General features: G+C 46.7%; 2 protein-coding genes across 5 annotated transcripts; both read right to left on the reverse strand.

Annotated features, from left to right (window-relative positions):
• Positions 1-1854: 1854 nt before the first annotated feature.
• GPBAR1 (G protein-coupled bile acid receptor 1) lies at positions 1855-15484 on the reverse strand. 3 transcript variants are annotated; one of them, XM_053252672.1, is made up of 3 exons: positions 10342-10509; positions 8552-8698; positions 1855-3170 (listed from the first exon to the last, which is right to left on the reverse strand). In XM_053252672.1, the coding sequence occupies exon 3, from the start codon at positions 3142-3144 to the stop codon at positions 2116-2118; it is 1029 nt and encodes a 342-aa protein (XP_053108647.1). In that variant the 5' UTR covers positions 3145-3170; positions 8552-8698; positions 10342-10509; the 3' UTR covers positions 1855-2115. The 3 variants fall into 3 exon arrangements, with proteins under 3 accessions (XP_053108647.1, XP_053108632.1, XP_053108640.1); XM_053252657.1 differs by lacking the exons at positions 8552-8698; positions 10342-10509 and adding an exon at positions 15358-15484; XM_053252665.1 differs by lacking the exon at positions 8552-8698 and having other exon boundaries at positions 10342-10508.
• Positions 14205-27537, reverse strand: LOC128326199 (keratin, type II cytoskeletal 8-like). 2 transcript variants are annotated; one of them, XM_053252626.1, is made up of 9 exons: positions 26923-27537; positions 23344-23552; positions 21736-21796; positions 20293-20388; positions 19900-20064; positions 18241-18366; positions 16958-17178; positions 15358-15665; positions 14205-14424 (listed from the first exon to the last, which is right to left on the reverse strand). In XM_053252626.1, the coding sequence occupies exons 1-8, from the start codon at positions 27211-27213 to the stop codon at positions 15497-15499; spliced, it is 1338 nt and encodes a 445-aa protein (XP_053108601.1). In that variant the 5' UTR covers positions 27214-27537; the 3' UTR covers positions 14205-14424; positions 15358-15496. The 2 variants fall into 2 exon arrangements, with proteins under 2 accessions (XP_053108601.1, XP_053108590.1); XM_053252615.1 differs by having other exon boundaries at positions 14205-14453.
• Positions 27538-27577: the final 40 nt, after the last annotated feature.

Below are 27577 nucleotides of genomic sequence, written 5' to 3' on the forward strand. Positions count from 1 at the left end.
GAAGAAATCTTTAAGTACTGTAACCACCAAGCATACCAACCACTGCCAAGTTGTCAAATACCAGTTTTAAAGTTCTGTAATCAAGTTAAGCACAACTACTCTGAAGCCTTGAAACACACTTTCAAATAAATAAACTCTAGTATTCTTTTTACAGAAAGTGTGATAAAGTCTATTTTCTACCAATACCTACATGCCTAGTCCTTGCTATGAGTTACTGAAAACAACACCCCAGTGAACCCATGTGGTGGTAGTGGAAGCAGAGTTACAAGACAGCATTACATGACTTTTGTTATTCTTTGGCGTGGGGGAGCCTTGAAGAAGGGCTTTGGAGTCTCAGGGGAATGAGAAAATATCACAAGCTGCTCCCTCCTTGCATTCTGCATGTTATACTAGAACTAAGGTTACTGACTTTGGTGGACACTGATGCTAGAGGCATGTGGCTCTGGATGCTATCAGCCTGACTTGTGGGTTGTTTTATCTATAAGTCATTGCTCTTTTGCTGATTTATGCTTCAGGCTTTCTCAGGCTTCCTGTCTCACTACGATGCTATAAATAATGTCTCTCCTTATCAGGGGGACAGAACACCCTTTCTTCTTGGAAAACCCAAGATTGCAAAATCATAAACTTTTGCTTTCCCCTTGTTTTAATTCAGTGTGCCAAACATTGTCCAGATATGCCATAAGGGTTTCTCTTGGCGCACGGAGCCTGAAGCAGAGCTGAAGGTAGCTCTTCAAAGACATCATAGCAGTGGTGAAGTGACGTTGAGGGTGGGAGAGATATGAGGCAGCCCCTGCTGTCTGACTGCCCCCCACCAACTGGGCAGCTTTCTGTGGCTGGGCTGTGACACAGTCTAATGGCATCACCACACTGGTGTGAGCACGCAGCCCCATCCCAACAAGAACAGGTGCCAATGTGGTGACATTATTAGACCAAGGGAGGCAGGCTGGCGGTGGGAGGGCATGGCAGGCAGCCCATTTGCAGGCACACTGCCTGCCCTTATTATAGGTACATGCCACCATAGTAGAAGACTCCGTACTTTTTAGATCTTATGGCCAAGGAATCACATCACCCTGCAGAGGGAATAATAGACTCAAAGGTTCACACGACGAACAGGGCTGGGGCTGGTAAGGGCGGGGGAGGCAGAAGCCTACCTGCCTTCCCCCACACAATCGGAGTCTGAACAAGGCTCTGCTGCCCATACACCTAGATGAGCAGCACGGAGAGCAGGAGGGAAGGAAACTGGACTGCCAGGAATTCCATAATGCACCAAGCAAGCAGTGCGGTGCACTGGGGAAGTTCCTGATGCCAGGCTGCTCCTTCCGCCCGGCTCTGTGGAAAGGGTGGCTGCCGGCGGCCTTGGAGGAGCTGCTGGCAGCCCAAGTGCCCACACAACCCAGGAGGGGGACAGGAGGTGTGTGCTCACCCTCCTACCTCACTTGTCGCCTGGGTTTGAAAGCAGGGCTACGCAGGGTGGAGTGTCAGGCTCCCAATCCTGGTGCTTCACACGACCAGCCCTATCTGGGGTAGCCCTGTCTTACTCCTGTAGGGCTGGTCACGTGAACGACCTCCCAATCTTTTCTCCTGGACTGCTGGAAAATAGCTGTTTCACATAAGGTGTATAGAGCTAAGCATATAATCAGAGTCTACAGAAAAAAATCAGGGTCACCGCCCATAGGACACCTGAAAGGTCCAGTCAAGGACAATCGCAGAAACCCAGATGTTGAGAATTATTTTGCAGCAAACAACGTGTACAGATATGATGAAGGAACTCAAAACACACCAGTTAGACAAAATCAATTTGATGCAACAGTGGCAGAATCCATTAGTGATTAACCCAGCTACACAGAGGCAATGTTTAATAATAGGAAATAGCAATGTTTAATCATGGAAAATTCACAGTCTAATCAGAGAGCATCAAAGAGTGGGCAAGAAATTAGACTATCTTCAGGCCAGTGAGAATTAGGAAGAAAGTGACTGGTTAGCCCTTATGTGTTTTTGATAATTGCACATACTCCTCTCAGAGGTCTACCTTAAACTACTGAAAACCAAGCACATCCTGGCTTGGCTTGCTGCTGCTGCTGCTGCTGCTGCTTTGATATCTGTCTTGAGAAGGTCTCAGCCTAGTTCCACATTTAGGTCTTCCTCTGGGGTAAAAAGATCAGTATTTGGCAAGCTGGTTTGCTGCTGCTGCTGCTTACAGCCCTGTCCTTGGCAGCAGCCCCCACAGACTTTGGTGACTTTGTCCCTCCAGAATTGGGTGTACTGGTGATTGCTAAGGCTGAGGATGATGGGAACTGCAGCTGCAGGGCCAGTGCCTAGACAGGTGACAATTGTGAGAAAGAGTGGACTGGGACTGATATTTTGACTTATAGCTAGCACTGATACATTCAGGCAAGCAATATATGGCACCCAGCAGACCAAGAAGATGAGGGATACACTGGCAATACCCTTAGCATTCCGTAGTTCCAGCTGCTGCTGTAGCTCTGAAGGGGCCTGGCTTTGATTTACTGAATGAAGGAGTTTTCTAATGTTCCTTAGCTGCCTCCGGGCCACAATCAGCACCCGGGTGCACATAAAGGCCATAGCAAAGATGGCTGGAATAAGGAGCCCATAGGTCTCTACGTAAAGGTAAGAGGTGGGGAAGACAAGTTGGAGGGAGCAGTTCCCATCGGGTTTCAACTCGCTCAAAGCCATTGGGAGGCAGGCAAAGACCAAAGGAGCAGTCCAGGCCAGGAAGATGTAGAGAGCAGCCCAACGGTGCACCCAGAAATTGTGGTAGTGCAGTGGGTAGATGATGCACACGTACTTGGCATAATGCATCAACAGAAGGTTGGCTAAGAAAGAGAGGAAGATGAAGTTCGGTGCCACAGAACTTGTGAAGCAAGCGTGGTAGGCCCAGTTCTTCTTAAGGAGGAGCAGCTGAGGGACTGATGGAAGGACTAACCCAGCAAGAAGATCAGCAACAAGTAGACTCAGGAAGAACCAGGTGGTGGAACCATGGAGCTTTCGGTTGAAGAGGATCCCAAGGATGATGAAAATGTTGGCCAAAACAATGAAGACTGCTAGGGGCCATGCGAGCCACAATATGATATGCTCCTGGGTCCTAATGTCCTCTTTCGATACATCTGCTGAAGACATATTCATCCTTTGTGCTTTCTGACATGGAATTCCTAATGGAAATGAGAAAATGTCCAGCTTTATTGTTCAACAAATACCAGGGGATGGAGGCAGAGATTTCATGCAGGGCTCTGCAATCACACTTCCTTTCTTGTGGTTATAACTGATGCGAAGATTTCACTGACAGAGTTCTATTTATTAAAACACTTATTTCATGTATTTATTTAAACAATTGCTGTTCAGGAGTCCAGCCCACCCCAACTGAAGAAAACAGAGTAACCACAATGTAGCAGAACTATTAATTAGAGCATTTTTCACAGTGAAACAGCATCTATGAAAATACAAAGTTGTTGCAGGGCCAGTATGATAAATACATATAAAAGATACTGGGAATCTCTTAACTGGTGATAAATAAAATTACAACACAAATGTCTAACAGACCCTCCCTTCACCAACTCCCTAATCTTATCTGACACAGGAGATAGGGACACTTTGCATCTCACCACCCAGAAGGGAGGATATTGGAAGACTCTTTGAACTAAGGACAAGTGTGATACCCACAGTCGCCTGGGCCCAGCTCACCTCCTCCATCATGGCTTTAAAGCTGGAGGGCAAAAGCCTGGCCAGTGTTCGCCCTTTTCCATCTGTAAATGTGTGTTGCAGGGAAGAAGCTGTAGAAATTAACGTTCTCTCGGCCAAGGACCTGTGGTAAAACTCAGTGCTAGTCAGTTAGTGAATGCTTTTGTATTTTCTTTTGAATTCCTGTGTGCCTTTCTTTACTTCCAGCTTCAACCTACTTCCCCCCACCCCCCCGCCCCATTCCTTATTCTGTGTGCAACCCTTGATTCTTAATAAATTTCATATACTTAATGGCTTCGGTCTGAATTATCAGGTTCTGGAGGGTTACTTGCAAAACTCTTCCCCATGTGCCTCATAAGGTCATTCGCTACTGTTGAGTTGTTTTCAGAATAATATCTTGTTGTCTAGAGCTGGGTTTTGTGGACTCTGGCTGTGTACAGTGCCTTTAAGTCCCAAGCTGGACAGTTCTAGGTTGTTGAAGCCGTGTCTAAACCTGGTCAGTGGCTTTAGATCAGTCTTCAGGTGGTGGCAGCCTACCTTGAAGGAGCGGCTTGCTCCTAGATCGGATCAGACTAGAGCAATCTCTCTACTGAGGGTAGATCTCAGGAAAGCATCGTGTTACCCCCGTTTCGTCACAATTGGTGGCAGCGGTGAGAAAACCTATCACAACCAGCAATGTTGCTTCAAGGTTTGTGGTAGAGTCCATCAAATAGGGAAAAAATATTTCAAGAGGTAGCATGTCTGATCATACATGCCAGCACAGTATATGCTTTAATCATGACTGTTTGTAACAGAGAATAACCAGAAATTACACATCCATATCCTAATAGGGTGAAAAAATAATCAGCAGGTGTGATAACTTCTTCAAGTCATTCACAGGAGGACCCTGGGTCTGTCTCAAAAGGTATTTAGTGAAGATTTGGAGGCACTGAAGTATTCTGTATCTTCTTAGTTAAGGCAGGCAACACAAAACACAGTGATTATGGTTGAAAATCAGATGCTTTCATAATTAAAGATTGTTATTTTAAAATCCTCTGATTGGGTTAACCCAGTAGACCAGGCTGCCAAGGAAGGGGAAGTGTATAGAAAATATGCAGGACAACATCCAGACTAGTTAGTATAACTAGCACCATTGAAATCAATAAGACAAGTTAGTCATGATTAATATTAATTTCAATGGAACTCGGTCATGATTAGCTTAGCCTGAATGTTGCCCACAGGATCTGTGCGTATCACATCTGAGAAAACTTTCCAAAAAGTTACTTCTGCCCAAAGCATGGTCTGCTCTTTGACTGAGGAGATGAACCATTTCCTGACTGAGCAATGCAACAGCAGTCCTTATCTGCAGGGGACTTCTTGACCTGGGTTAGAAAATGAATAAGATGACTTTGCTCATGGAGACCTGACCCTGCTGAGGTCTTTTGTGAACACTGTAGTCCCTCAGATCTCCTTCCAAATATCCAGCTGCTGCTTTCTGGATATACTTTCTGAATATCCAGCTGCTGAATATCCAGATGCTGTGACCTTTTTAGCTGGGCCACCCATCCTTCTCCCTTGAGAAGTCCATAATGCTGGGGAAAGTGAAGGAAAGAGAAGAGGACGACCAGCAGCAAGGTGGATGGACTCGATCATGAACAGCAATGCATGCACCACTGAGAGACCTTAAAGGCCAAGTTGAAGACAGATCATCCTGGAGAGAATCTACCTATGTGGTCGCTCAGAGTCAACACTGACTTGACAGCACTCACTCACTCAATCAATCAATCACCCATCCTACTACAAATTAACAGAGCCTGTCCAGATAGTTAGGGCTCTACAAGCCGAATTGTTTGCTCTTTGACTGAGGAGATGAAACCATTTCCCGACTGAGCAATGCAACAGCAGGCTAGTTGCTAGCCAGCAAATGGGAAAACAACTGAGGAGGGAGAACTCGGCTAAGTCCAATTGAGTAATATGTGCAGTATCACCTAGGGCTGCAGATGCTTTACAGGCAAGAGCCTCTAAAATGACTAAGAATGTTATTTTAACAAGCTCATAAAGAAGAGGCAGCAGGCTCTTAGAGGGCAACTCTTACCATCTGGATGTGTATAACAAGAGTCAATTAAGCTATTATAGTGACATAATTTCCAGCAGCAATCATCTCTGTTGAGGCCCTGTAGTCTTGATTGAGAGGGTGAAAATAAAATGGAACATGAAAAGCAGGGCCCATTGTCAGAGGCAATTCAAGGGATTTAAGAGCAGTCTCTGCTCTTAAGCAGCATGAGAGAAGTATTAGGTATTTCAACCCTTCTAGAGACAGCCTGTTTCGGTGTCTTCCTGTCATGCTTAAAGCCCTGCTCTAATAGCTGAGAGGACCGTTTTGTTCTGCATTGAAAAGGGAAGCTCACTACACTTTGGTACTTGGGTAGGTTTACTTCTAAAGTGTGAAAGATATGAATGTCCCTGCTTCAGAGGAGCCCACCCTTTGGGTCTCTACAGGAGTCTCTTTTGAGCATGCTTCCTGACAGGAAAAGTTGAGCCCAGTCCAGTCACTTGTGTAGAGACTTAATGGGCAGCCTCTGTGGAAGGGTGCTTTGGGTTCACCAGTACCCTTTAAGCAGGGCCCCAGGATCTGGTTTGAGGGCACATGATACAGCCACCTTTCAGACACTAAGTAGGTCTAGGTCTTGTCAGTTCGTGGATGGGTGACCAGCTGGGAAGCTCATTTACATCACCTGAGTTTCAGAAGCAGATTGTGAGCCCGTTTGGGACAGAGATCCATCCTGTTTACTCTTTTGCAATGTATGCTGTTCTAAGAGCAATAGCTTTAAAATGGTATATGTGGAGAAAGGCTTTTGCTCAGCCCCAAACATCAGAACGTTCATTTGCTACAACCATGCTTCAAGGCTTTAGAGTCGAAGATCCACCTTTTTGCAACTAAGACTGCCAGTGCCAGCCTCTTGGCTTAATAATATCCAAGCCAGAATGTAAGTAGATTACTTCATGCCTTTTTGAACATTTTCTTTCCATTTTAATTGCCTGTAAATTGTTCCTTCAATTTTTACATAATAAACTAGACTTTTAACTTGTTTTTACCATAACTCTGGTCTGTGCTGGGTTTTTACTACATTAACGTCCTACCCACACAGCTTGGGCAATTGCTACTAATGCACTGGATTTGGAGTGGAGTGGGTGGTCCCCTTTTTATAGCAAGGGAGATGTCTCTATTAACACACTTGACCATCCCTTGTGTGCTTTTGGGGTTCAGGCTGTGGTTTCAAGTACCCAGCCTACCAGGAAAGTCTGATGGTGGTGGCACTGAAAACTTTTTCGGAAGAATCTAGGAATCTAGGAACATAGGAAGCTGCCATATACTGAGTCAGACCATTGGTCTATCTAGCTCTGTATTGTCTTCACAGACTGGCAGCGGCTTCTCCAAGGTTGCAGGCAGGAATCTCTCTCAGCCCTATCTTGGAGAAGCCAGGGAGGGAACCTGAAACCTTCTGCTCTTCCCAGAGCGGCTTCATCCCCTGAGGGGAATATCTTACAGTGCTCACACATCAAGTCTCCCATTCATATGCAACCAGTGTGGACCCTGCTTAGCTAAGGGGACAAATCATGCTTGCTACCACAAGACCAGCTGGGAGTGCAGAGGCTGGAAATCTAAGCAAAGGTCTTGCATGCCTGGGCCTTCTTCACAGTATATATTATAAATAAATAATAGTGGCCAACATCCAGCTCAACACTGCATCTCTGCGACGCTGTGCTGCACTGCACCCTTCAAAAGCAATGTCAGGGCTGCGCAAACATGACAGTTGTGCAAATGGCACGTCTGCAGTTTCCCCATTCAGAACAATGGTGAAATTTGTGAAAGCGCTCCTTTTACCCTGTTTGTGCAAGCCTGACATTGCCTATAAAGAGCACAGGAGCCCCACAGCACAGTGTTTCAGCGACCTAATGTTATTTTAATTAATTAATTAATTAATTAATTAATTCATTCATTCATTCATTCATTCAATTTCTATACCGCCCTTCCAAAAATGGCTCAGGACAGTTTACACAGAGAAATAATAAATAAATAAGATGGATCCCTGTCCCCAAAGGGCTCACAATCTAAAAAGAAACACAAGATAGACACCAGCAACAATCACTGGAGGTACTGTGCAGGGGGTGGATAGGGCCACCTATCGTGGCCACCTATGTTGGCCACAGATAGGGCCACCTATGTTGCACTGGGTGTTGCCTAATAATAACAATAAATATTCAAAAATAAGCCCCAGTGTTCAGTGGGCCTTAGCCCCTTGTAAGTATGGTTAGGATTACTGCCTTAATGTATTCATGGATCCAGATAAGATGAAGGTACTTATTGTGTGGGGTCAGAACTCGGGTGAAGATTTTGATCTGCCGATTCTGGATGGTGTCACGCTCCCCGAGAAGGAACAGGTTTGCAGTCTGGGGATGCTTCTGAATCTGAACCTCTCCCTGGTGTCCCAAGTTGAGGCGGTGGCCGAAGGTGCTTTCTATCATAGGAACATAGGAAGCTGCCATATACTGAGTCAGACCATTGATCTATCTAGCTCAGTATTGTCTTCATAGACTGGCAGCAGCTTCTCCAAGGTTGCAGGCAGGAGTCTCCCTCAGCCCTATCTTGGAGACGCCAGGGAGGGAACTTGGAACCTAGATGCTCTTCCCAGAGCGGCTCCATCCCCTGAAGGGAATCTCTTACAGTGCTCACACATCAAGTATCCCATTCATATGCAGCCAGGGCAGAACCTGCTTAGCTAAGGGGACAAGTCATGCTTGTTACCACAAGACCAACTCTTCTCCCCTTAAGGATATGATACGCCAGCTGCATCCATTTCTTGAGATGAATGACCTCAGAATGGTGGTACATATGCTGGTAACCTGCAGGCTGGACTACTGCAATGCACTCAATGTGAGGCTGCCTTTAGTCAGCTGGAAACTGTAGTCCAGAAACTGCAGTTGGTACAGAATGCAGCAGCCAGGTTCGTCTCTGGGTCATCTAGGAGAGACCATATTACACATGTGTTGAAAGAGCTACACTGGCTGCCAATAAGTTTCTGGGCAAAATACAAGGTGCTGGTTATTACCTATAAAGCCCTAAACAGCTTAGGCCCTGGGTATTTAAGAGAACATCTTCTTCACCATGAGCCCCACCGCCCATTAAGATCATCTGGAGAGGTTCATCTGGCGGCTACTTGGGGACAGGCCTTCTCTGTTGCTGCCATTGGGCTTTGGAATGTGCTCCTCGTTGAAATAAGAGCCTCCCCATCTCTGGCAACTTTTAAAAAGGCACTGAAGACATATTTTTTCACCCAGGCTTTAAATTAGATTTATAGTTTTAATACTTTTAAAGTTGGGTTTAACTGATTTTAATGTTGATTTTAATGTTTAAAATGATTTTAATTGTAAACCGCCTAGAGATGCAAGTTTTGGGGCGGTATAGAAATGTGTTAAATAAATAATAAATAAAATACCAGCCAAAGCTTGCAAAAGGTACTTCTGGACACTCTTACCATCTGGGCCTCCAGGGACAGTGTTGTGTCCAGGAGGGCCTCCAAGTTATGAACTCCAATGCACAATGAAAAACCCAATCATGTATGGAGTGCTCCCTGATAGCTTGCAGGGACCAACATAAACCAGGGACGATATATGAATGCACACCTGCCCTTCCCATGGTGAAGGAAAGCAAATCATCTTCTGGATATCCCTGGATAGACTCATATTTGCTGCCCCTTGAGACTGTTCTCACGCACAGCCCAAGCCAGGCTAGGGACGTCCCGTGTGGGTTAGGCTGTGCATGAGAACTGCCGAGATCTGGCCCAATCCTGGTGGAGGAACGCTGCCAAGCCTTGCTATTAACCCTTTATGGGAGGGGATCAATAAAGACACTTCATGTGCTTTAATTGTTATACTGAAACAAATTCAAAGCTTTATCTGGAAATAATTTTTTTATTGAATACTTGGTAAATCAATAAAATATATTTTCTCACACTTCCAAGGTATAATTAATTAAAATGTAATTACAAATTGTAACAAATATGTAAGTAATTAAAACATAATAAAACATTAATTACTACTTTGGAATTGCAGAACTTGCCTAATATTGCATTGGCATCCATTCATTGTTACTATGGGATTTTACGAAACAATGCTGGACATCTGGACTAGCATTGCACACATTTAGCAGTGTGAGTTCCAGACTACAGCTGCACTGTTGCTTGAGGAAGGGAAGAGGCTATTTCCACCAATTCCCCCTCCCCTCTGAAGCCCACCGTGTGCCACCAAAACAGTAACTAAGGTACTGGAAGTTCCACTCCACAGTAACTTGAATTACTGGCTTCGGTTGAGGGGATTTCATTATTCCAGGATTCTCCATCTTGGGTCCCCAGATGTTGGACAACATCTCCCACCATCCCCAGCCTCAATGCCTTTGTAAATGGGGATGGTGGGAGTGGAAGTCCAACAACAGCTGGGGACCCAAGTTGGTTGGAGAATCCCTGAAATAATGCAACCCAGGGAAAGCTGGCATTCATTCCATCCCTATCCTACCCTCCTGACAAGAACTAAAGACCCAGGAATTAGGCATTAAATAACCATGCAAAGGTTAGCAGAGGCAGACCTCCTGTGGGTACCAGCACTTACTGTGTCTAGCACTGTTGTGAGAGCAGGCACTTGTCAGCTGCTTGTTGGCTGCCCCATCATCAGCTGCTGTAGAATAGCGCCTGGTCGTTGCCCATCACGGAGGAAAGGAACCCTAGCAGCCAGCTGGTTTAGGTGCCTCCAAGGCAAAAGGCGGGCAGCAGCACACCACCCCCGTTGAAGAAGAACGGGGGTGGGTGGGGGGAGAGACTCTCCGGGTGGCCGGTGTCCAGTGAGAGAGCGTCTCCTTCCTCAGCACTGTACAGTCACACCCCTTGAGAGCCCAAGTCCAGCCCTTTTGAGCTCCGTTTCCTCGGGGGCTCAGCTGCCTCCCAGTGGTCTTGGGCTATGGCAGGCGAGATCCTGCAGCACTGCGCCCTATGCCAAGGCTTGAGTGCACCCCCTGCATGAAGCAGACTCTATAAAGAACAGTGTTTCCTGTTATAGTTCCTCATTTTTAGCAAGTGTTTCAATTGTCCCACAGTTTCAAACGTGGCTGCTGCCCCCCTGTGATGTGTTGACAGAACTGCAGCCACGCTCTGGGCTAGGCCCTAGGACTAGGAGTGGCCACTTCTTTATTCTCTGGTGCGGGCAGGGCGGGCTGTATTTTTAGACATTGGTCCAGGGCTCAGGTGTATTTTGCCACATAACTCAGCCCCTCACAGGTGATTCAGTTCTCTGAGAAAGTCCCATATACGACAGAAGAACAAGCTTTGTTTGTGCCAGGAGAGACCTCTTGGCCCAGTGGGCTTATCTGATAATGCAGTAGTTAGCAATACAACAGCAAGCATTGGGAAGGTTTTCTCCATCAAACAGGGCTTGGGGTTATGGAAATGGTGTTTTCGTAAGGGCTTGGGATTCCTGTGCTCAGTTTCCAGCTCTGAAAAGGGTATGGTTTCTTGTAGTTTAGTATGGCTCTGAGGAACAAGGAATTCTGGATGCTTTTGAGATAATTAGAGTTGGAAAGGGCCACCAAGTAATCTGCTCCATTCTCCCACTCAAAGGCAAGACCACCCACCCCTCCCTTCCCCCTTCTTCACTTCCCTACATTAACCACAAGTAGAGACCCAGATTACTCAAGCAGATAAGCCAACCCATCCAGGACAGAGCATCAAAACTGTTAGGGCAGGGATTCTCAACGTGTGGGTCCCCAGATGTAATTGGACTTCAACTCTCATAATTCCCAACCAAAGGCCACTGGGGGTAGGGATTATGGGAGTTGAAGTCCAAGAACATCTGGGGACCCACACGTTGAGAATCCCTGTGTTAGGGTCTCTTGTTTATATTGTACTTGGGGTGAAATTCTGGTCCCAGTTCCAGAAGCAATGTGGGATCTAGTAGGTGGCATTGAAACTCAGGGAACCTGAGATTTTCCAGTTGCTTTTAGAAGCAGCGGGTCTAAAAGGGTTAGAGAGGAGAATAAAGACTGCTGCTGGGTTCTCTATGACAGGAACAGACGGGGCAGGGCGGCTCAAGCCTGAACTTTTTAATTCAGATCCTTCTCGGTGAGATCAAGTGGGTTAAGATAAAGCCTGGGGTGAAATTCTGGTCCCAGTTCCAGAAGCCATGTGAGGAACATAAATTCAAGTATCAGAACCTCTGGATTGTAGCCCTGTGCTTGGCTTGCCATACTGTTATATTTGTACATTGTGCTATTCGCTGCCTTTCAGATCATAAAAGTAGCAAAGCCCCTGCCAATAAAAGAGAGGGGATGGGGACGACTGTTCCAGGAATGTATTCCTTTTTTTACAACATGCTAACCCCCCCCCGAATGTATCCAAACGTTCAAAATGTAGACTAATACTATATTTCTTGCCCTCGGGTCATCATTCGGCATCTCTTAGGTTGTACTCCTTTCTTCAGAAAGTGCCACCTTACCTTTTAAAGGCAAATAATGATTTTTGTTTCTTAAATAGCCCCAAGAATGAAGCCAGTCCCTTCCCAACATGACATGGGGCTGAGGGGCGGTTAACAATGCTAGATGCCCAGGAATTCAGCCTTGTCCAGCATCCCCAAAAGGGCTCTCCTCATGTCTTTGTAATGTCCAGTACAGAATGTTATACCTTGAAGACTCTCAATTCCCACCTCTTTGACAGGATTGTTTTGTGAGAAGAAGCTGTTCCCCCTGCCTGTTCTGCTCTGCTCTGTTAGGGTCTCAGGAGTGACGTGAGAGGGCTACATAGGCAGTATCTATAATCAGCAAAGAGATACAGGCAAACCTTCTCAGAAAAGAACGGATTTATTTTGGTACGAGTCTTCATAGTCAGGATGCCACAATAGCAGAGTCAGTCCCTAAGTAGTCACAGCCCTCCTTTCCCCCTAAGAACTAAGGGCATAATCTACACTAGAGATTAACCATCATTCCCCCTCCAAAGAACTCTGGGAACTATTGTCCTGTGAGAAATTTGAAACAGAAATCCCAGCACCTTCCCTAAACTACAATGCTCAGGGTTCTTTATGGAAAACCATGACACTTATTGTATAAAACCAATATAAGTTTATAAAATAGAAACATCTTAACTGGTAGGAATTAAATGAAGGCTGGTGTTCAGGGTGTCCAAGAAATCTTGGGCGAGACTTGTGTACAAGAACCGACAACCTTAGTTGGAATAACAGAGAACTGAGTTGTTGTAGTGGTGATGAGGAAGAGGACCTATCATTAAAATGGAGCAAAATGGCCATTATTATGATGGCCTGTGCAGGGAGTGGATAGACAGAGGACCTGTGCATTTGAGGATTTTGGGGGACGGGTGTGTATGCATGTGAGTGCTGGAGCCAGACTGGTGTAGTGGTTAGTGTGTTGGACTTGGGCCAAGGAGACCCGAGTTCAAATCCCCATTCTGCCATGAAGCACACTGGATCACCTTGGGCCAGTCACACTCTCTCAGCCTAACATATCTCATAGAGGTCTTGTGAGGATATAATGTGAGAACTAGGTGCACCGCTCTGAGTCCCTTGGGTTGGTAATGGGTAAAGGAATAATTAAGTCTTTGGGCACATAGAAACAAATGCTGTCCTTTTCACGAGGGTTCCTGCCAATGGGAACAGAGCACCCAGTGGGGAAGGGGAAGCCTTGCCCCTACTGCAACTGTGGCTCCCCAGATTGTACTTTATTTCCCCCTATCACAACAGAAGTGAATGACACTTTCCCCCTTACACAGGAGAAGGTACAATGTTCACTCAGGACCACTGTTGGGATGGGGGCTAAACCTGCCTCACTGCTCCCCCTGTCCAGTTTTTTCAGGTGGGAAAGGTTTTGCCTCTCCCATGAAAGGCTGATGATTGCATCCATTTACTTCACCCCATAGAACTGAATGGGAGCCCCTGGAAACTGCATAGCCCCTCCCTGTTTCTCAAGAACACAATTGTACGTTAAAGAGCCAGAACGCAGGAACTGCCTATGAGCATGGTGATCTGAGGTTGCAACAGAATTAATAGTGCAACACTCGCATACAGCTCTGCTTCCTGGTACATGCCCCAGGCTCCCCACATATGACATGAATCTCATCTTCCTAACCTGCTGTTTCCAGCACCCACCCATCCCTCTGCTTTCTAAGAACTTGCGTGCTTGGCAAGGTTCTTCGTACACATTATCTTGAGGTCAGAGCCTCCCACTTCATTACAAGCAGAGAATAAACCCATGACGCAAAACCATGAAAGGAAGACGGCTTTAGGAGATCAGGGACGAAGTGCATGGCGCCACTGTCATATCTCAAGCAAGAAACCAGTGCTGAGGACAACATTTCTGGAGCTCTGCTAGGACTATGAAAATAATGCCTCAGTCCAGTCACACCACCCAGCCAATGATAGCTGCTGGACCGTCTGTGATAGTCTGGAGAAGGAGACACCACTGCATTTGCAGGTCGTGAGTTAGAGGCTTTTATTCTTAAACTACCCAGCCCAACTGCTCCTTGCCCTGCTACAGCTACTTCTCCGAGAAGTGGCTGGCCTCTGAGAGGATCTTCCCGTCCTTGGTCTCGATGGTTTTGATCAGCAAGGGCCTCTTCACTGAGCTGTTGATGGCAAAGGAGTTTCCAGGGGTCCTGTTCTGGGAGGGCAATGCCATCCCCTGTGTCAGGAGCCCAGCTGCATAAGCAATGGATGGGTTTAGAAATCTAGGCCAAGAGATCAGAGAGGGATGGCTTTAAGGAAAAGGCTCCTGATTGGCTCCCCAAAGTGATTTGAAAGGGGGTGGGAGGGAAAGAAAGAGGGAGAGAATCAGCTCCATCCAAGCAAGTCAGCAACAGGTAGATACCTCAAGGGCAACTGGCTAGTTGCACTCAGCAAGTGGTTTACTTAAAGAAAAAGGAAGGACAACCCAGACAAACAACCATCGCCGATCATCAGAGAGATATTAAGAGGTAGAATTAAGACAAAACCCTTTGAAAGCTAATCTGTTTCCCTTCTTGCCAGGACACGCTCAAATGAAATGGGCAGGGAGGTGTGGGGAGGCTCAGGAAACCTGGAAGGAGCACAAGGGAGCCAAGATGGGAAAGTGAAGCAACAATGTGACCAGAAGCTCCCAAAGGAAGGAAGGCAAAAGGAGAGGACAGTTTGGTGGAATTACTAGTGCAATTGCTCATAAAATGGAAGCGCCCATTTTATAGTGCTGCCAGTAGAGTCTTGCATCAGCTTGATCAGATACTGTTCTAGGCGCTTTCCAGATTAGCTGCTTAAATGCCTCGTTCAGGCAAATCACAGTCAAAATGTAAAACCTGCAGGGGGAGCAGTCTCGTGAAAACCAACAACCCAGAAAAATGACACCCTTTTTTTGCCGGATAAATGACGTCATAGCACCAAATTACAGCGATTAAATTTGAAACAAGGCATCCGACACATGAATGGCACCCTGAGGTCAGCGTCGGGACTGCGGTGTCATAACATAGGGAGTGTGGAAGCACACTTCAGAGATATGTCCTGACCCTGTTTTAGGGTCTAATCTGGAAAGCGCCCTAGAGAACCCAAATGCACCAGTCAGAGCAAGAAAAGCATGTACCTACATATCTTGAATGTACTTACCCAGTTTGTCAATAGCACTAACTTGATGAAGATTTGGAGCCTGGCCAACCATCCTGACCGAAGAGAAAAACACGTTATAGGGTTCAGGAAGGAAGGAAGAGGATTCAGGCAGCTCGGCATTCCTCCATCAGCAAGATGGTCAGTTGCTCCATCTGTCCGTTTGCCCTGAATACTGTCCCACTGTTTGCTGCTGTGCAAGCTCTGGGATCCTTGCTATTCTTCCCCACTCCATGTTTGGATAATTCCCCACCAGTCCAGGATGCCCACATTCCAGAAGGGACAAGGTTTCTGCCACTTTAGGACCACGGCTGTAAGGCAACATTTAACGAGTACAATTATTCCCTGCAACAACTGCATCTTTTTCAAAGCTCTTAAAAGGAACAGGTTTGGGGGTGGGTCTTTTTGGTGGTGGTAGTAGTAGTAGTAGTAATATCCCAGTCCAGCAACATGCTAGGACACTTTAGAGCAGAATACCACAATTAGAATCCATATCATCGTCCAGAAGTTTTGTAGCTAAATGCCCCCATTCAAGGCTCACACTCCTTGTGAGCTCTTGTGCTTAATTCCCTGTAGTTCATAGGTGCACTACATAGGAAGTTGCTTGATACTGAGTCAGACCATAGGCTAAGCAAGCTTAGTATTGTATACACCAGTGGTTCTCAACTGCCGGCCCGCAGACTAGTGCTGGTCCGCAAGTCCATGGGGCATCACTAATAAAAACCACCCCCCAAAAAACAATTTAGGGCTGCCGCCAGGAGCTCTCTGGAGCTCATTTCTAGGCAGCCCTCGCTGCTGAAGCAAAATGAACGTTATCCAGCAGCGAGGGCTGCCTGATTAGAAATGAGATCTGCAGAGCTCACTCGGGCTCTGTGGATCCCGAGCCCTGTGGATCCCGGGCACTGCCCCCTTTGCACGTGACATCATGCACAGAGGGGAGCAGTCTGGGACCCACAGAGCCCAGGAGAGCTCTCTGGAGCTCATTTCTAGACATTTCGCTTCCTCAAAATGAACGTTATCCAGCAGCGAAGGCTGCCTGGAAATGATCTCTAGAGAGGTCCCCGCAGCAGCAGCCCCCACTGGCCCAAAAGTGTTTAGGGGTGCCTGGAGGTGAGGGCGAGGGGGGCGACCCCTTCACTAACTGCTGGTCCGGGAAACTGTGCACAAAGAATGTACCGGTCCAGGACTCCAAAAATGTTGAGAAACACACTGACTGGCAGCAGCTCTTCAGGATTTCAAGCAGGAGCCTCTCCCAACCCCACCTGGCAATTCCAGGGACTGAACTTGAGACTTTCTGCATGTGAAAGAGATGCTCTACCACTGAGCTATGACCCCATTTCCAAGTTCACCTTCGCCCCTTGGCCTATGATTTATTCAAGTCCTTTGCCTCTCTTATTTATATTGCAATTGTCTGTTCCATTCATACACTTTCAACCTAGTGTGCAGGAGGAGAGTGTAGGAAAGTCACACAGCAGCAGTTTCCCCTCTCTTCGCCTGACGGTTTCCCACTCCAGTTTCCCAAGAGGACTCAATGCAGAGAGCAGTCATTTTTTCAAAAACCCGACACCCACCAGCACTTTCAGTCTGTTAGGATCTTGCTTACCGGTTCTCTTCTCCTTCCAGAAGCTTCCTGTAGGTGGCGATTTCCATATCAAGGGCCAACTTGATGTTCATTAGTTCTTGGTATTCTCGCACCCTGCAGGCCATGTCATGCTTGGCCCGCTTCAGGGCCTCCTCCAGGTCTTGGATGGCACCCTTGGCATTTTGCACGGCCTGCTCCCCTTCCTCTTCAGCCACTGTGACGGCATTCTCCAGATTGGCTCGCTGGGCGGGAGGAGAGGAGGAGCTGAGAGGAGGAGCTAACCTTTTTCCCTCCACAACTCTGGTGGGAAGCCACATGGAAAGCCCACAGCAGCTGGGCACAAAGGCATGGTCCACTCTCACAGAAGCATGACGAGAAAGACTCTGCTTCTTTTTGAAATCCAGGGTGCCTCACGATGGCTGTGGCTGCTTGATCTTTCCCCAGTGGCCATTTTGAATGACAAAGAGGTCTTGCCCCTAGCCTTCAATATAGGGACACAATTCTTTCACTTCCTTCCATCTAGAGACCTGCCCAAATCACCTTTCAAGAGATGTCAGTGAGGTGGTTCACACAACCAGGCCGGTGGGCAGAAGACTTCACTCACCTTCCCACCAGACAATTGATGAAACATTGCTGGGAGTGCCATTGTGCTCCCTCCCACACGATTCATCTCTGGAGAGCTGGGACAATGTGTCTCGGCCTCCACGTATCCCACAATGCACCACATGCCAAACATGGTGCATTGGGGGATTCCCCAGGGACTGGTGCCCTCTAGGTTGATCTCCTAGAATCTAGGGGAATCTTAACCGCTTGCTCCCTTCATCCCAACTAGGAGCTAGGCTAAAAAGCCGGGCTAGGCCGCACTGCCCCGCCAGGATCGGGGCCAATCCTGGCGGTTCTCACCCAGGCCTCAGTGTCTGACGGAAGACCTGAAGGACTTCTTATGGGGCCACCAGTTCCACCTAGTGGTGTATTTTTTACAGGATCGGTGATCATTTTAATTCATGGCATCTTGAAATGTATTCTCCGAAAGGATAAGTTACCCCTTTCAGTTCCTCCTGCAGCAACTGCTACACCTTTTTATTCGAAACAAGGGCACCTGTAGTCAGGCAGGTCAGTGCTAGGATGCAGCCTATTTGAAATACAACCAAGCATGGATTGGATGAATCAGGGCAGAAGGTATGGCTAGAAAATGTGGAATAAAGAAGAATAACATTCTCCTAACACCATATACCATCCACCTCCCTGCCATTTTCCCCAATACATTTGGCTAAAACTTACTTTTCTGTCTAGAAGCAACTCACCTGGTTCTTCAATGCCTCAATTTCTGCATTAACACGTTGGGCATAGCGAGTGAGCTCAGCAATCTGCCCCTTGATGCCTTTCAGTTCATCATAGTGCTTCTGGGACTGCCTTGCCATGTCATCAAACTAGGAGGTGAGAAGAATCAGGAGATTTTAGTGTCACCAGGATACTATACATGGAGTTGCAAGGTGCAGGCTCCATCACAAAGGATACCAGTGATTCAGCTGCTATGTTGCCAGACATAATAGAGCAGGCATAGCTAGCTGGAGGCCCACAAAAGCCATTTCAGCTGACTCTCAGAGGACCTACCAAACTGTAATAAGTTGTTCTTGTAAGAACAAATCTGCCCACTTTCCTTTCACTAACTCCACAACTGGACTAAATTTGGTCCAAATCAGTTAAGCATTCACAAGTTAGACCACTTGCACCTCAAATGTTCACACGTCTGCCATCCTGAATTGGGGTGGATGACATCAAAACTACGCTATTGAGGTGTCCCCGTGTGTTCCTACAACTGTATCAAATTTGGTCCAAATCAGTTCCCACTTGCACCTAAAACATTTACATGTCCGCCACCCTGAATCAGGGTGGATGACATCATTACAAACTATGCCATTGAGATGCCCCTATGTGTACCTACAACTGTACTCAATTTGGTTCAAATCGGTTAGGTGGTTCACAAGTTAGCCCACTTGCACCTCAAATGTTTATGTGTCTGCCATTTTGAATTGGGGTGGATGACATTATTATAAGCTACAGCACTGAGGTGTCCCTATGTGCCCTTACAACTGTACTCAATTTGGTTCATACTGGTCCAAGCATTGCGAAGTTGATGGGAGTGGGGGACACACACACGGAATCCCATGCAATCTCATAAGCCTGCTAGAAAGTAAGCTAAACAATTTGTTCTAGTCATAACTAATCTGCCTATTTTCCTTTCACTATCCCTACAACTGGATTAAATTTGGTCCAAATTGGTTAGACAGTTGAATTGGGGTGAATGGCATCATTGGGGTGGATCATTAGGTTGATCATGACATCATTGGGGTGGATGGCATCATTACAAACTATGCCCTTGAGTTGTCCCTATATGTCCCTACACCTGTACCAAATTTGGTTCAAATCGGTTAGGCAGTTTACAAGTTAGCCCACTTTGTGCCTCAAACGTTTATGCGCCCACCATCTTGAATTGGGGTGAATGACATCATCACAAATTACGCCATTGAGGTGCCCCTACAATTGTAGCAAATTTGGTTCAAATCGGTTAGGCAGTTCACAAGTTCACACTTGTGGTTCACACTTGCACCTCAAACATTCACACGTCTACCATCTTGAACTGGGGTGGATGAAATCATCACAAACTATGCCATTGAAGTGTCTTTATGTGTCCATACAACTGTACCTGATTTGGTTCATATTGGCCCAGGCATTGCGAAATTGGTGTTGGGAACATACACATGGACGGACACACACATGGACTGCTGGATAGCCTACCGCAAAGTAGGCTAAAAATATGGTACAACACATAACCCCTATGTTATGTATAGCCTACCACCAATGTAGATATCCACACAGTACCTTTGTACGTGCATTCACACATACAAATAATGCATCTACATGGCTGCATGAATGCAAAATGATGTACATGTCCCACTCACCTTGTTCTTGTACCACTGCTCAGCCTCATCACGGCTTTTGGCAGCCATAGCCTGATACTGCTCCTTCACCTCATCAATTATGTGCTTCATCTCCAACTCTCGGCTATTGTCCATCTCCACAGTGACCATTGCATTTTGGACCTGAGACTGCATCTCCTGGATCTCCTGGATTGGCAGCGGAGGAGGAGAAAGAAATAACTAAACTGTAAGTGAAGTTGGGACTATGAAGTTCCTCTTATGCTAAGTCCCTGCACAACCTATCCTTTCCTCAGTATTCTTCCTAGGGGCCACCAACTTGGAGATTAAAATGGAAAGCCAAAAATCTCTCCTCCTCCTCCTCCTCTTCCCCACTCACTTCCATCATCCACCACTCCTCCCACATCTGGCACTCACCTCCTCAAAAAGTTGCTTGAGATACTTGATTTCACTGGTGATACCCTCTAGCTTGGACTCAACATCCACTTTCTGCAAGTAGATGTCATCCAGGTCCTGATGGCATAGGAAAGATGTAGTCAGCATATCCCATGCTGAGGATCAATACAGGATTCTCCATGCAACATCCACCAAATTCCTTGAATCTCAATATATTGTACACTGTGGATGTCTCTAACTCATTGCTTCAGTGCATCCAGTTTCCTGAAAATCATACAATACTGCACATGGCCTGCATCAATCCTCCAGTAATCTAAGCAGCAGACTTGGGAAATGGTGCAGTCAGCACAGACACGTCACACAGGAAGCTGCCTTATAACGTGTCAGAATGCTGGTCCACCATCTAGCTCAGTATTGTCTACTTCTGGTTTTCAGACAGATATTTCCCAGCCCTACCTGGAGATGTCAGGGATTGAACCTGGGCCTGTCTGCATGCAAAGCAGATGCTCTTCCACCGAGCTATGATCCCTCTCCAAGGATAGTACAGTCCTCTCAGGGGAAAGGCCTGTAAAGTTAGTTCATGCATCATGGTCCTAGAATTTTGGGTGGAACATAGGACGCTGCCATATACTGAGTCAGACCATAAGTCCATCTAGCTCAGTATTGCCTACACAGACTGGCAGCGGCTTCTCCAAGGTTGCAGGCAGGAGTCTCTCTCAGCCCTACCTTAGAGACGCCAGGGAGGGAACTTGGAGCCTAGATGCTCTTCCCAGAGTGGCTCCATCCCCTGAGGGGGATATCTTACAGTGCTCACACATCATGTCTCCCATTCATATGCAACCAGGGCGGACCCTGCTTAGCTAAGGGGACAAATCATGCTTGCTGTCACAAGACCAGCTTTCCTTCCAAGTTAGCCCTAAGTGAGTTAGGGCTTCGTCCGTGTGCATGTGTGTGTGTGTGTGCGTGTGTGTGTGCGTGTGCGCACTTGCCTCGTGGTATAGTGCACTTCACAGAATATGTTAGTTAGGAATTTACTAATATACTCTGTGAAGTGCACTATGCCATGAGGTGCCGAGACCACCTGGCGGGGCACAGAAACAGCAAAGCACTCTTGAGTCATGAGCAGACAAGAACATTCTCTTTTAAGGGTGGAGGGAGGAAAATTCACCATCTAGGCTATGCCACACGTATGTTCACAACCTTCTCTTTTTTTCTGAGAAGGAACATTAATGATCTAGAGGCAAGAGTGTTAAACAGTCTGCAGTGAACTTGCCCTCCACTTCAGAGAAGAGCAGAGAATAGACTTCTCTTCAGCCCCCAGAGGCACTGGATAGGCATAGAAGAGGGGAAAGTGCATAGGAGACGTTGAATAATTTAAGATGGAGAAGCAACCTTCAGAACTGGCTCGACCAGTTGTTCAGACGGAACCAGGCTTTCATTTGAAGGTCGTTATCTTGCACCCACCTTCTTGGTCACCACAAACTCATTTTCCAGTTGGTTACGCCGATTGATCTCATCTTCATATCTACAGATCAGAAAGAGGAAATTCTGGCTGTGAGAGACAACAGGGAACACCTCACAGATAACCTGATGAGGCCCCAAGTCTGTGTACCTTTCCCTCCATATTAGACAGCTTGTCCTTCACGCACTTGCCTGTCAGCCATCTCAGCTTAAGTGCTGGTCATAACAATCAATTCATGATAGTGCTCCTTGTTTCTTCCTAATATTCATATTTTAAAACAAACACTAGGGGATCCCTTTAGGATGGACCTAGAATGCCCTCATCTTGCTGACAGTCATGGAAACAGGAATTCAGTGGCAATGTCAAAACTGCTGAACCAAGGCTAGTAGCTTTCTTGAGGAGTCTGGGTCTGCAATGGAAGGCAGCTAACCCTGGTTTTCAAGTCTCATGAATACTTACACTGCCAGACTAGCCTCCTCTTCAGTTGGCATGGGACTTTGGGAAAACCCACAATTATCTCTTGATGGTGGTTGAGCTGGAAATTGAAAAAGTGTCCATATCTGCAAGATGTGGCTTATTAGGAGGAGAAACTTCTTATATGCCATGAATATTTTCAGTCTGCCATGAACAGGGGTGCAGACAGAAGGACAACTTGAGGGGCAACTCCTCACTTGAATTTTCTTGGGGGTGTGAGGAAACACACTTTGGAAGGGAGATATGGGTTACTTGGTTTGGCAGGGGGAGTTCAGTAAAATGAGTGGGGGAGGGATCTGCACTTTTGTTCATAAGGAGATTCCCCACAACCATTTCCCATTCTTTTGGGAAGGCGCTCCATCTCACAATAGAAACAGAATACCCATCTGCTTTCCTTCTTGGGCAAGATAACACCCTGGGGGCACTTCAGAGGTAAAGTAAAGTGTGCTGTTGAGTCGATGTTGACTCCTGACAACCACAGAGCCCTGTGGGTTTTCTTTGGTAGAATAGAGGAATAGAGGGGTTACCATTGCCACCTCCCACACAGTAGGAGATGATGCCTTTCAGCATCTTCCTAGAGCGGCACTTTAGCTCAGGAAAATAGATGAGGGAAGGATCAATCCTCTCTCCTAGCACAACAGACCTGATCTGACTCTTTCCCTCCTCCTCCTGTAGTTGTTATTGGGCCAGTTCAGATTATCACTGGCCCCCTCATGCAATCAGGGCAGGGAAAGTGCTGAAAACACACCTGTCTTGACATCACTAAAGGATTTCTGAAGCACTGCTGGGGCATCCTTTAATTGCATGAGAGGGTTGTTCATCCAAATCGTCCACTAGACATGCTCCAAAAGCCAGTAATGCATGTAGAGAGGAGATTCAGATGAATGGTCCTCTCATGTGAGTAAGGACATTTGGACAACGTGTTCTTTAGTGATGTCAGGGTGGGCATGTTCTCAGTGTGCCCTCACTGATGGATGTTCATCCCAACCATTAGGGTGGTTGTTTTTTTAAAGCAGCAAGCATAGGAGATCCAGTCATGGATCTCCACTATTTCAACTAGCCTAGCTTTTTTCCTAATGGGAGAACTGTTCAAGGGTCTCCCACCAGCTCAAATAGGCTGGCCCTCACAAACCCACCTGCTCTTCAATTCCTCCAGAAGAGCCTGCATGTGGTCCAGCTCATTTTGCAGCTTCATCTTATCTTGATTCAGTGCATCAATCTGCAGCTTCAGGGGCTGGCTGTGGGCTGCCATGATGCGTCCCACGTTGGATTTGTACTGGTCTTTGCCCTTCAAAAGCTTCAGCTGCGTCTCCAGCACTTTGTTCTGCTGCTCTAGCTTACGCACCTTGAAGGGTGAATAAGACAAAGATGAATAAAGCTGAATGGGCACAGGACAGGGAGTATGCACAGAACCCAAGCTCACTGCAAAGCAAATATTTGCATGTTGTGTTTATACAGGAGTGAGATATTCTCTGGATTTCCCCAGGGATGGACCCAGATGTTGCCATCCTCTCTTCAGTCTCAGGGTGGGTGCCAACAACCCCAACACCACCTTCATTTTCTCTTATAGAGCACAAACAGAGGCGATGGGTGTAAGTTTCTGGATCAGAAGGAGGCGCATGGAGAAGTGTTCTTTGAGCAAACCTTTCACTGAAGCCAAGAACACTTGGCACATCTCTCCACCAGGGGGCCTCGCACCTCCTAAATACCCGGCTCATACTACTGAAACAGGACCCTGCAGCAGATCCCCAGCTTACTAGAAATTTCATTGTTCGCTTGGACATTACAGCAAAAGTGGGATTGGGGCCATGATTTAACTCTCTTGTATCATATATAATGTAATTAGAATACGCAGCCCATTGACCATCGCGGATGACACCCAGGTTGTAGGGTTGCCACATTCACACCCACCCCAAAGGGTCATTTCAACTATCATGCTAAGAGATATTGCGCGCTTGAAGGCTCTAAAACACATCAATCACATTTTTATCTCACTCTTCTTCCAAGGAGCTCAAAGCAGCACACATTATCCCCCCACCTTTTTCTCCTCCCACCCTGTGAGGTAAGTGAGGGAGAGGGCCTAGCCAAGGACCACCTGGCGAGCTTCATGGCTGAGAGCAGACCTGGACACAAATCTCCATGGTTCTAGTCCAGTACTCTAACCACTAAGCATACTGTTTCTTAATGCAATCCACCCCCCTGCAGAGCTACAATCCAGGAAAAGCTTTCCCACAATTCTGCTGAGTGAATAAACGGGCTCTATCTACTACTTGCTGAAACGAAGCTGGTTCCACTGATGCAACACTGGCCAATTTGGAAAAATAAAACTGCTCACATGAGCGGCCTACTTGTATGAGCAGCGTAAACTGAGAACCACAAACTCAGCATGCAAGAGATCCGCTTTGTTTCTATGAACAGAAACATCACACAATCTAGAGAAGATTTACAAGGAGTAAAACCAGATACAGTAATAGTGTAAAGAGTTTGGGAGCCTGTCCCAGCCTCCCTACATGGGCCAGATGGAACTCCATCTTAAGAAGGAGCAAAATTGGAGGTGGGAGTCGATCCACTTACTTCTGTTATACTGGAAGCTTATGCATGTTTATTCCAAAATAAGTCCCACTGAGCTCCATGGGCCTTCCTCCATAGTCGATGTTCTTAGGATTGCCGCTTTAGATATTTCAGGCAAATTAATAATGACATTTTTCAATTTAATTTTTAAAGTTGTAAGACCTAGATATGGCTTACATTTTTAAAATAAAGGTGTTTTTAAAAAAATATACATAATGCTTAATATTTGTTGCAGGGTTCCGGGGGTGTGTGTGGAATCCATACTGGAGTCAAACAATCCATTTGTAACGGGTGAGTGGAAGAGACATTTTTGAGAATTTCTCCAGAACAGTGTACAGTTCCCCCACCAAGTGCAAAGCTTTATCTGATTGACTGCCTTGATTTTGAGATCCACATTCATTTTAACACCTGCTCTCCCACGGTTAACAATTCACAATGGTTAACAATTCACAATTACATCAGATCTTGTTTTACTTCCTGGTTTCAGAATAAAGAGCTCAAGTTTTCATTAAAGTCAATAATTACTTTTCGACCTCTCCCAGTTTACAGGAAGACTGAATAGTGTGATTAAGATCAATGAACTCCCCTCACCCCCTACATAGCTATGACTTTGGACAATTGGAAATTTTGTGTCACAGATAACACCGGAAAAACACCCTTGTTCCATTGACAGCTATTAACATCGAGTAGCCTAGCATTCCCCACTTCTATGCAAAAGGTGAAAAATCCCATTCTTTTACCAGCCTTTATGCACTCTGATTGTGAGCATGACAGTTACACATCTTCACAGGAACTAATCAGTGTTACATGAGCTTGAATATACGAGTAAACAGCGCTCACTAGCAGAACACAAGCGGTCCCAGATGATGTGAAGGTGTGTGTGTGTGTATACTTAACCTGCTGCTTATGATCTACATTACTGATATTATACAGTGGTGTTGTATGGCTTAACAATCTTTGGAAGATTTTTATAGATTGAACAGTCTATAAACCAACAAATATACTTTCAAATACATATGTTTGCATAGGGGTGAAAGGCGTTCATGTATTCTGTATTGCCTCATACTGAGTCAGGCCAAGCTCAGTATTGTCTATTGAGGGTTTCATGTACCTGGAACCTTCCACAAGCAAATCAGATGTTCTTCCACTGAGGCAGCGTCCCATCCCTACTACTTTGCCTGGTACTCTGCAGGAGCTACATACACCATTATCAATATTATTATTATTTATTATTTATTCGATTTCTATACTGCCCTTCCAAAAATGGCTCAGGGTGGTTCACAGAAAGAAATAATAAATAAATAAGATGGCTTTCTGTCCCCAAAGGGCTCACAATCTAAGAAGCAACGTCAGATAGACACCAGCAGCAGTCACTGGAGGTACTGTGCTGAGGGTGGATAGGGCCAGTTACTCCCCCCCCCCCCGCTAAATAAAGAGAATCACCAGGTAAAAGGTGCCTCTTTGCCCGGTTAGCAGGGGACTGCTATTAAAAGGTGCTGCTAACCTATCTAGCAGAGAAAATAATGTGCAATTCCTGCCAACTGGATATAAAACCACCTTTGCAAGTAGTGGCTTTTTTCTGTTAAGTAGGAGGGAAGCAATTGTCTCTTCCCAAACGCAGAACAGAGTCCCTCTCAGTAGCTTTTGCTTAAGGGTTTTTTGTTTGTGTTTAAGACTGTGACCCCTTGGGGCACCTTATTTTTCTTCATTTCTTCTGCTATGTAAATGACTTCGAAAACGGTTTTGTACTAGACTAACAACAGCAATACAAAAAAAATTACAACACACATTCATGACTGCATGCAGGCACCTCGGCGCAAGCTTTTATCAATCATTCTGCCTTAGTCACATCACTGGTTTCACAAGCAGCGCCTACACATAGGCCAGGGGTGTTGCTATAATTGAGTGAAGGGATTCAAAGAACCAGGGGGCCCCCAACTCCTGCCCCCCCAGCTCCACCCCTCCCTCTTTCCTCCATTATCTCCCCCACTCCGAGGGGTCTCCGGAGAGAGGGGTGAACACGGCCCCCCCTCCCCTAGCGACACGCCTGACATAGGCGCATATTTCACACGCGCGCGCGCACACACATCCCGGACAGAGATAGCACATCACGTTCTGTGATGCACATGCATGCCAGGCTGCACCTTGTCGATGAAGGAGGCGAACTGGTTGTTGAGCCCCTTGATCTGCTCCTTCTCCTCCGTGCGGATCTGGTGCAGCTTCGGGTCGATCTCCAAGCTGGGCAGAGAGGAGAGGAGGAAAGCGGGCGAGGCGGAAAGCGGGGAGTTGGAGAAGGCACTGGAGGATGATCCCCGGTAAAGGCCCGGCTGGAAGCCCCCCGAACTAGCCCGGTACAGGGAGCTTCGATTAGGAAGGGAGCCCTGGGAGCGGCTGCTAAAGTTCAGACTCCCCGGGCGGTGGTAGATGATGCTCATGGTGCAAGGAGTCCTGATCTGCTCAGACCGGTAAAGAAGGAGACAAGTACGCAGTGCATCGCCCGAGCAGCTTAATACAGGGGCGGTTCAAAAGGCCCCGCCTCTTGTACACCTGGGCACCTTACTGACATGTCAACGCCCCTGTCTGCTTCCGAGGGGCAGCCACGATGCCGATGCTGGACTCAAACATCCAGACAGTGCGCCTACTGTAACCCCCTACTACTTTCTAAGAGCCTTATTGGCATAGCCCCGCCCTTAAAGCCACGTGATAGCGCTAAAGCCAGCTCAGCTCTGCGCCCACAGCCCTCTCACACAGACCAGCGCCCCCCTATTATTTGCATAGCCCCGCCCCTTCGAGCTGCTT

The sequence above is a fragment of the Hemicordylus capensis genome, chromosome 1 (assembly GCF_027244095.1).
Source record: "Hemicordylus capensis ecotype Gifberg chromosome 1, rHemCap1.1.pri, whole genome shotgun sequence".
Classification (NCBI taxonomy): Eukaryota; Metazoa; Chordata; class Lepidosauria; order Squamata; family Cordylidae; genus Hemicordylus; species Hemicordylus capensis.

Bases quoted from the DNA above. Each gene is read 5' to 3' on its own strand.
- GPBAR1 (XM_053252657.1), bottom strand. From the start codon at position 15,409: ATGGTTGGCCAGGCTCCAAATCTTCATCAAGTTAGTGCTATTGACAAA. The intron at 3,171-15,357 runs GTAAGTACATTC...CATTTCCATTAG, and splicing joins TAGTGCTATTGACAAACTGG to GAATTCCATGTCAGAAAGCA.
- LOC128326199 (XM_053252626.1), bottom strand. From the start codon at position 27,213: ATGAGCATCATCTACCACCGCCCGGGGAGTCTGAACTTTAGCAGCCGC. The intron at 21,797-23,343 runs GTGGGTTTGTGA...TCTGATCTGTAG, and splicing joins CTGGAGGAATTGAAGAGCAG to ATATGAAGATGAGATCAATC. The intron at 20,065-20,292 runs GTGAGTGCCAGA...CTGCCAATCCAG, and splicing joins TCAAGCAACTTTTTGAGGAG to GAGATCCAGGAGATGCAGTC.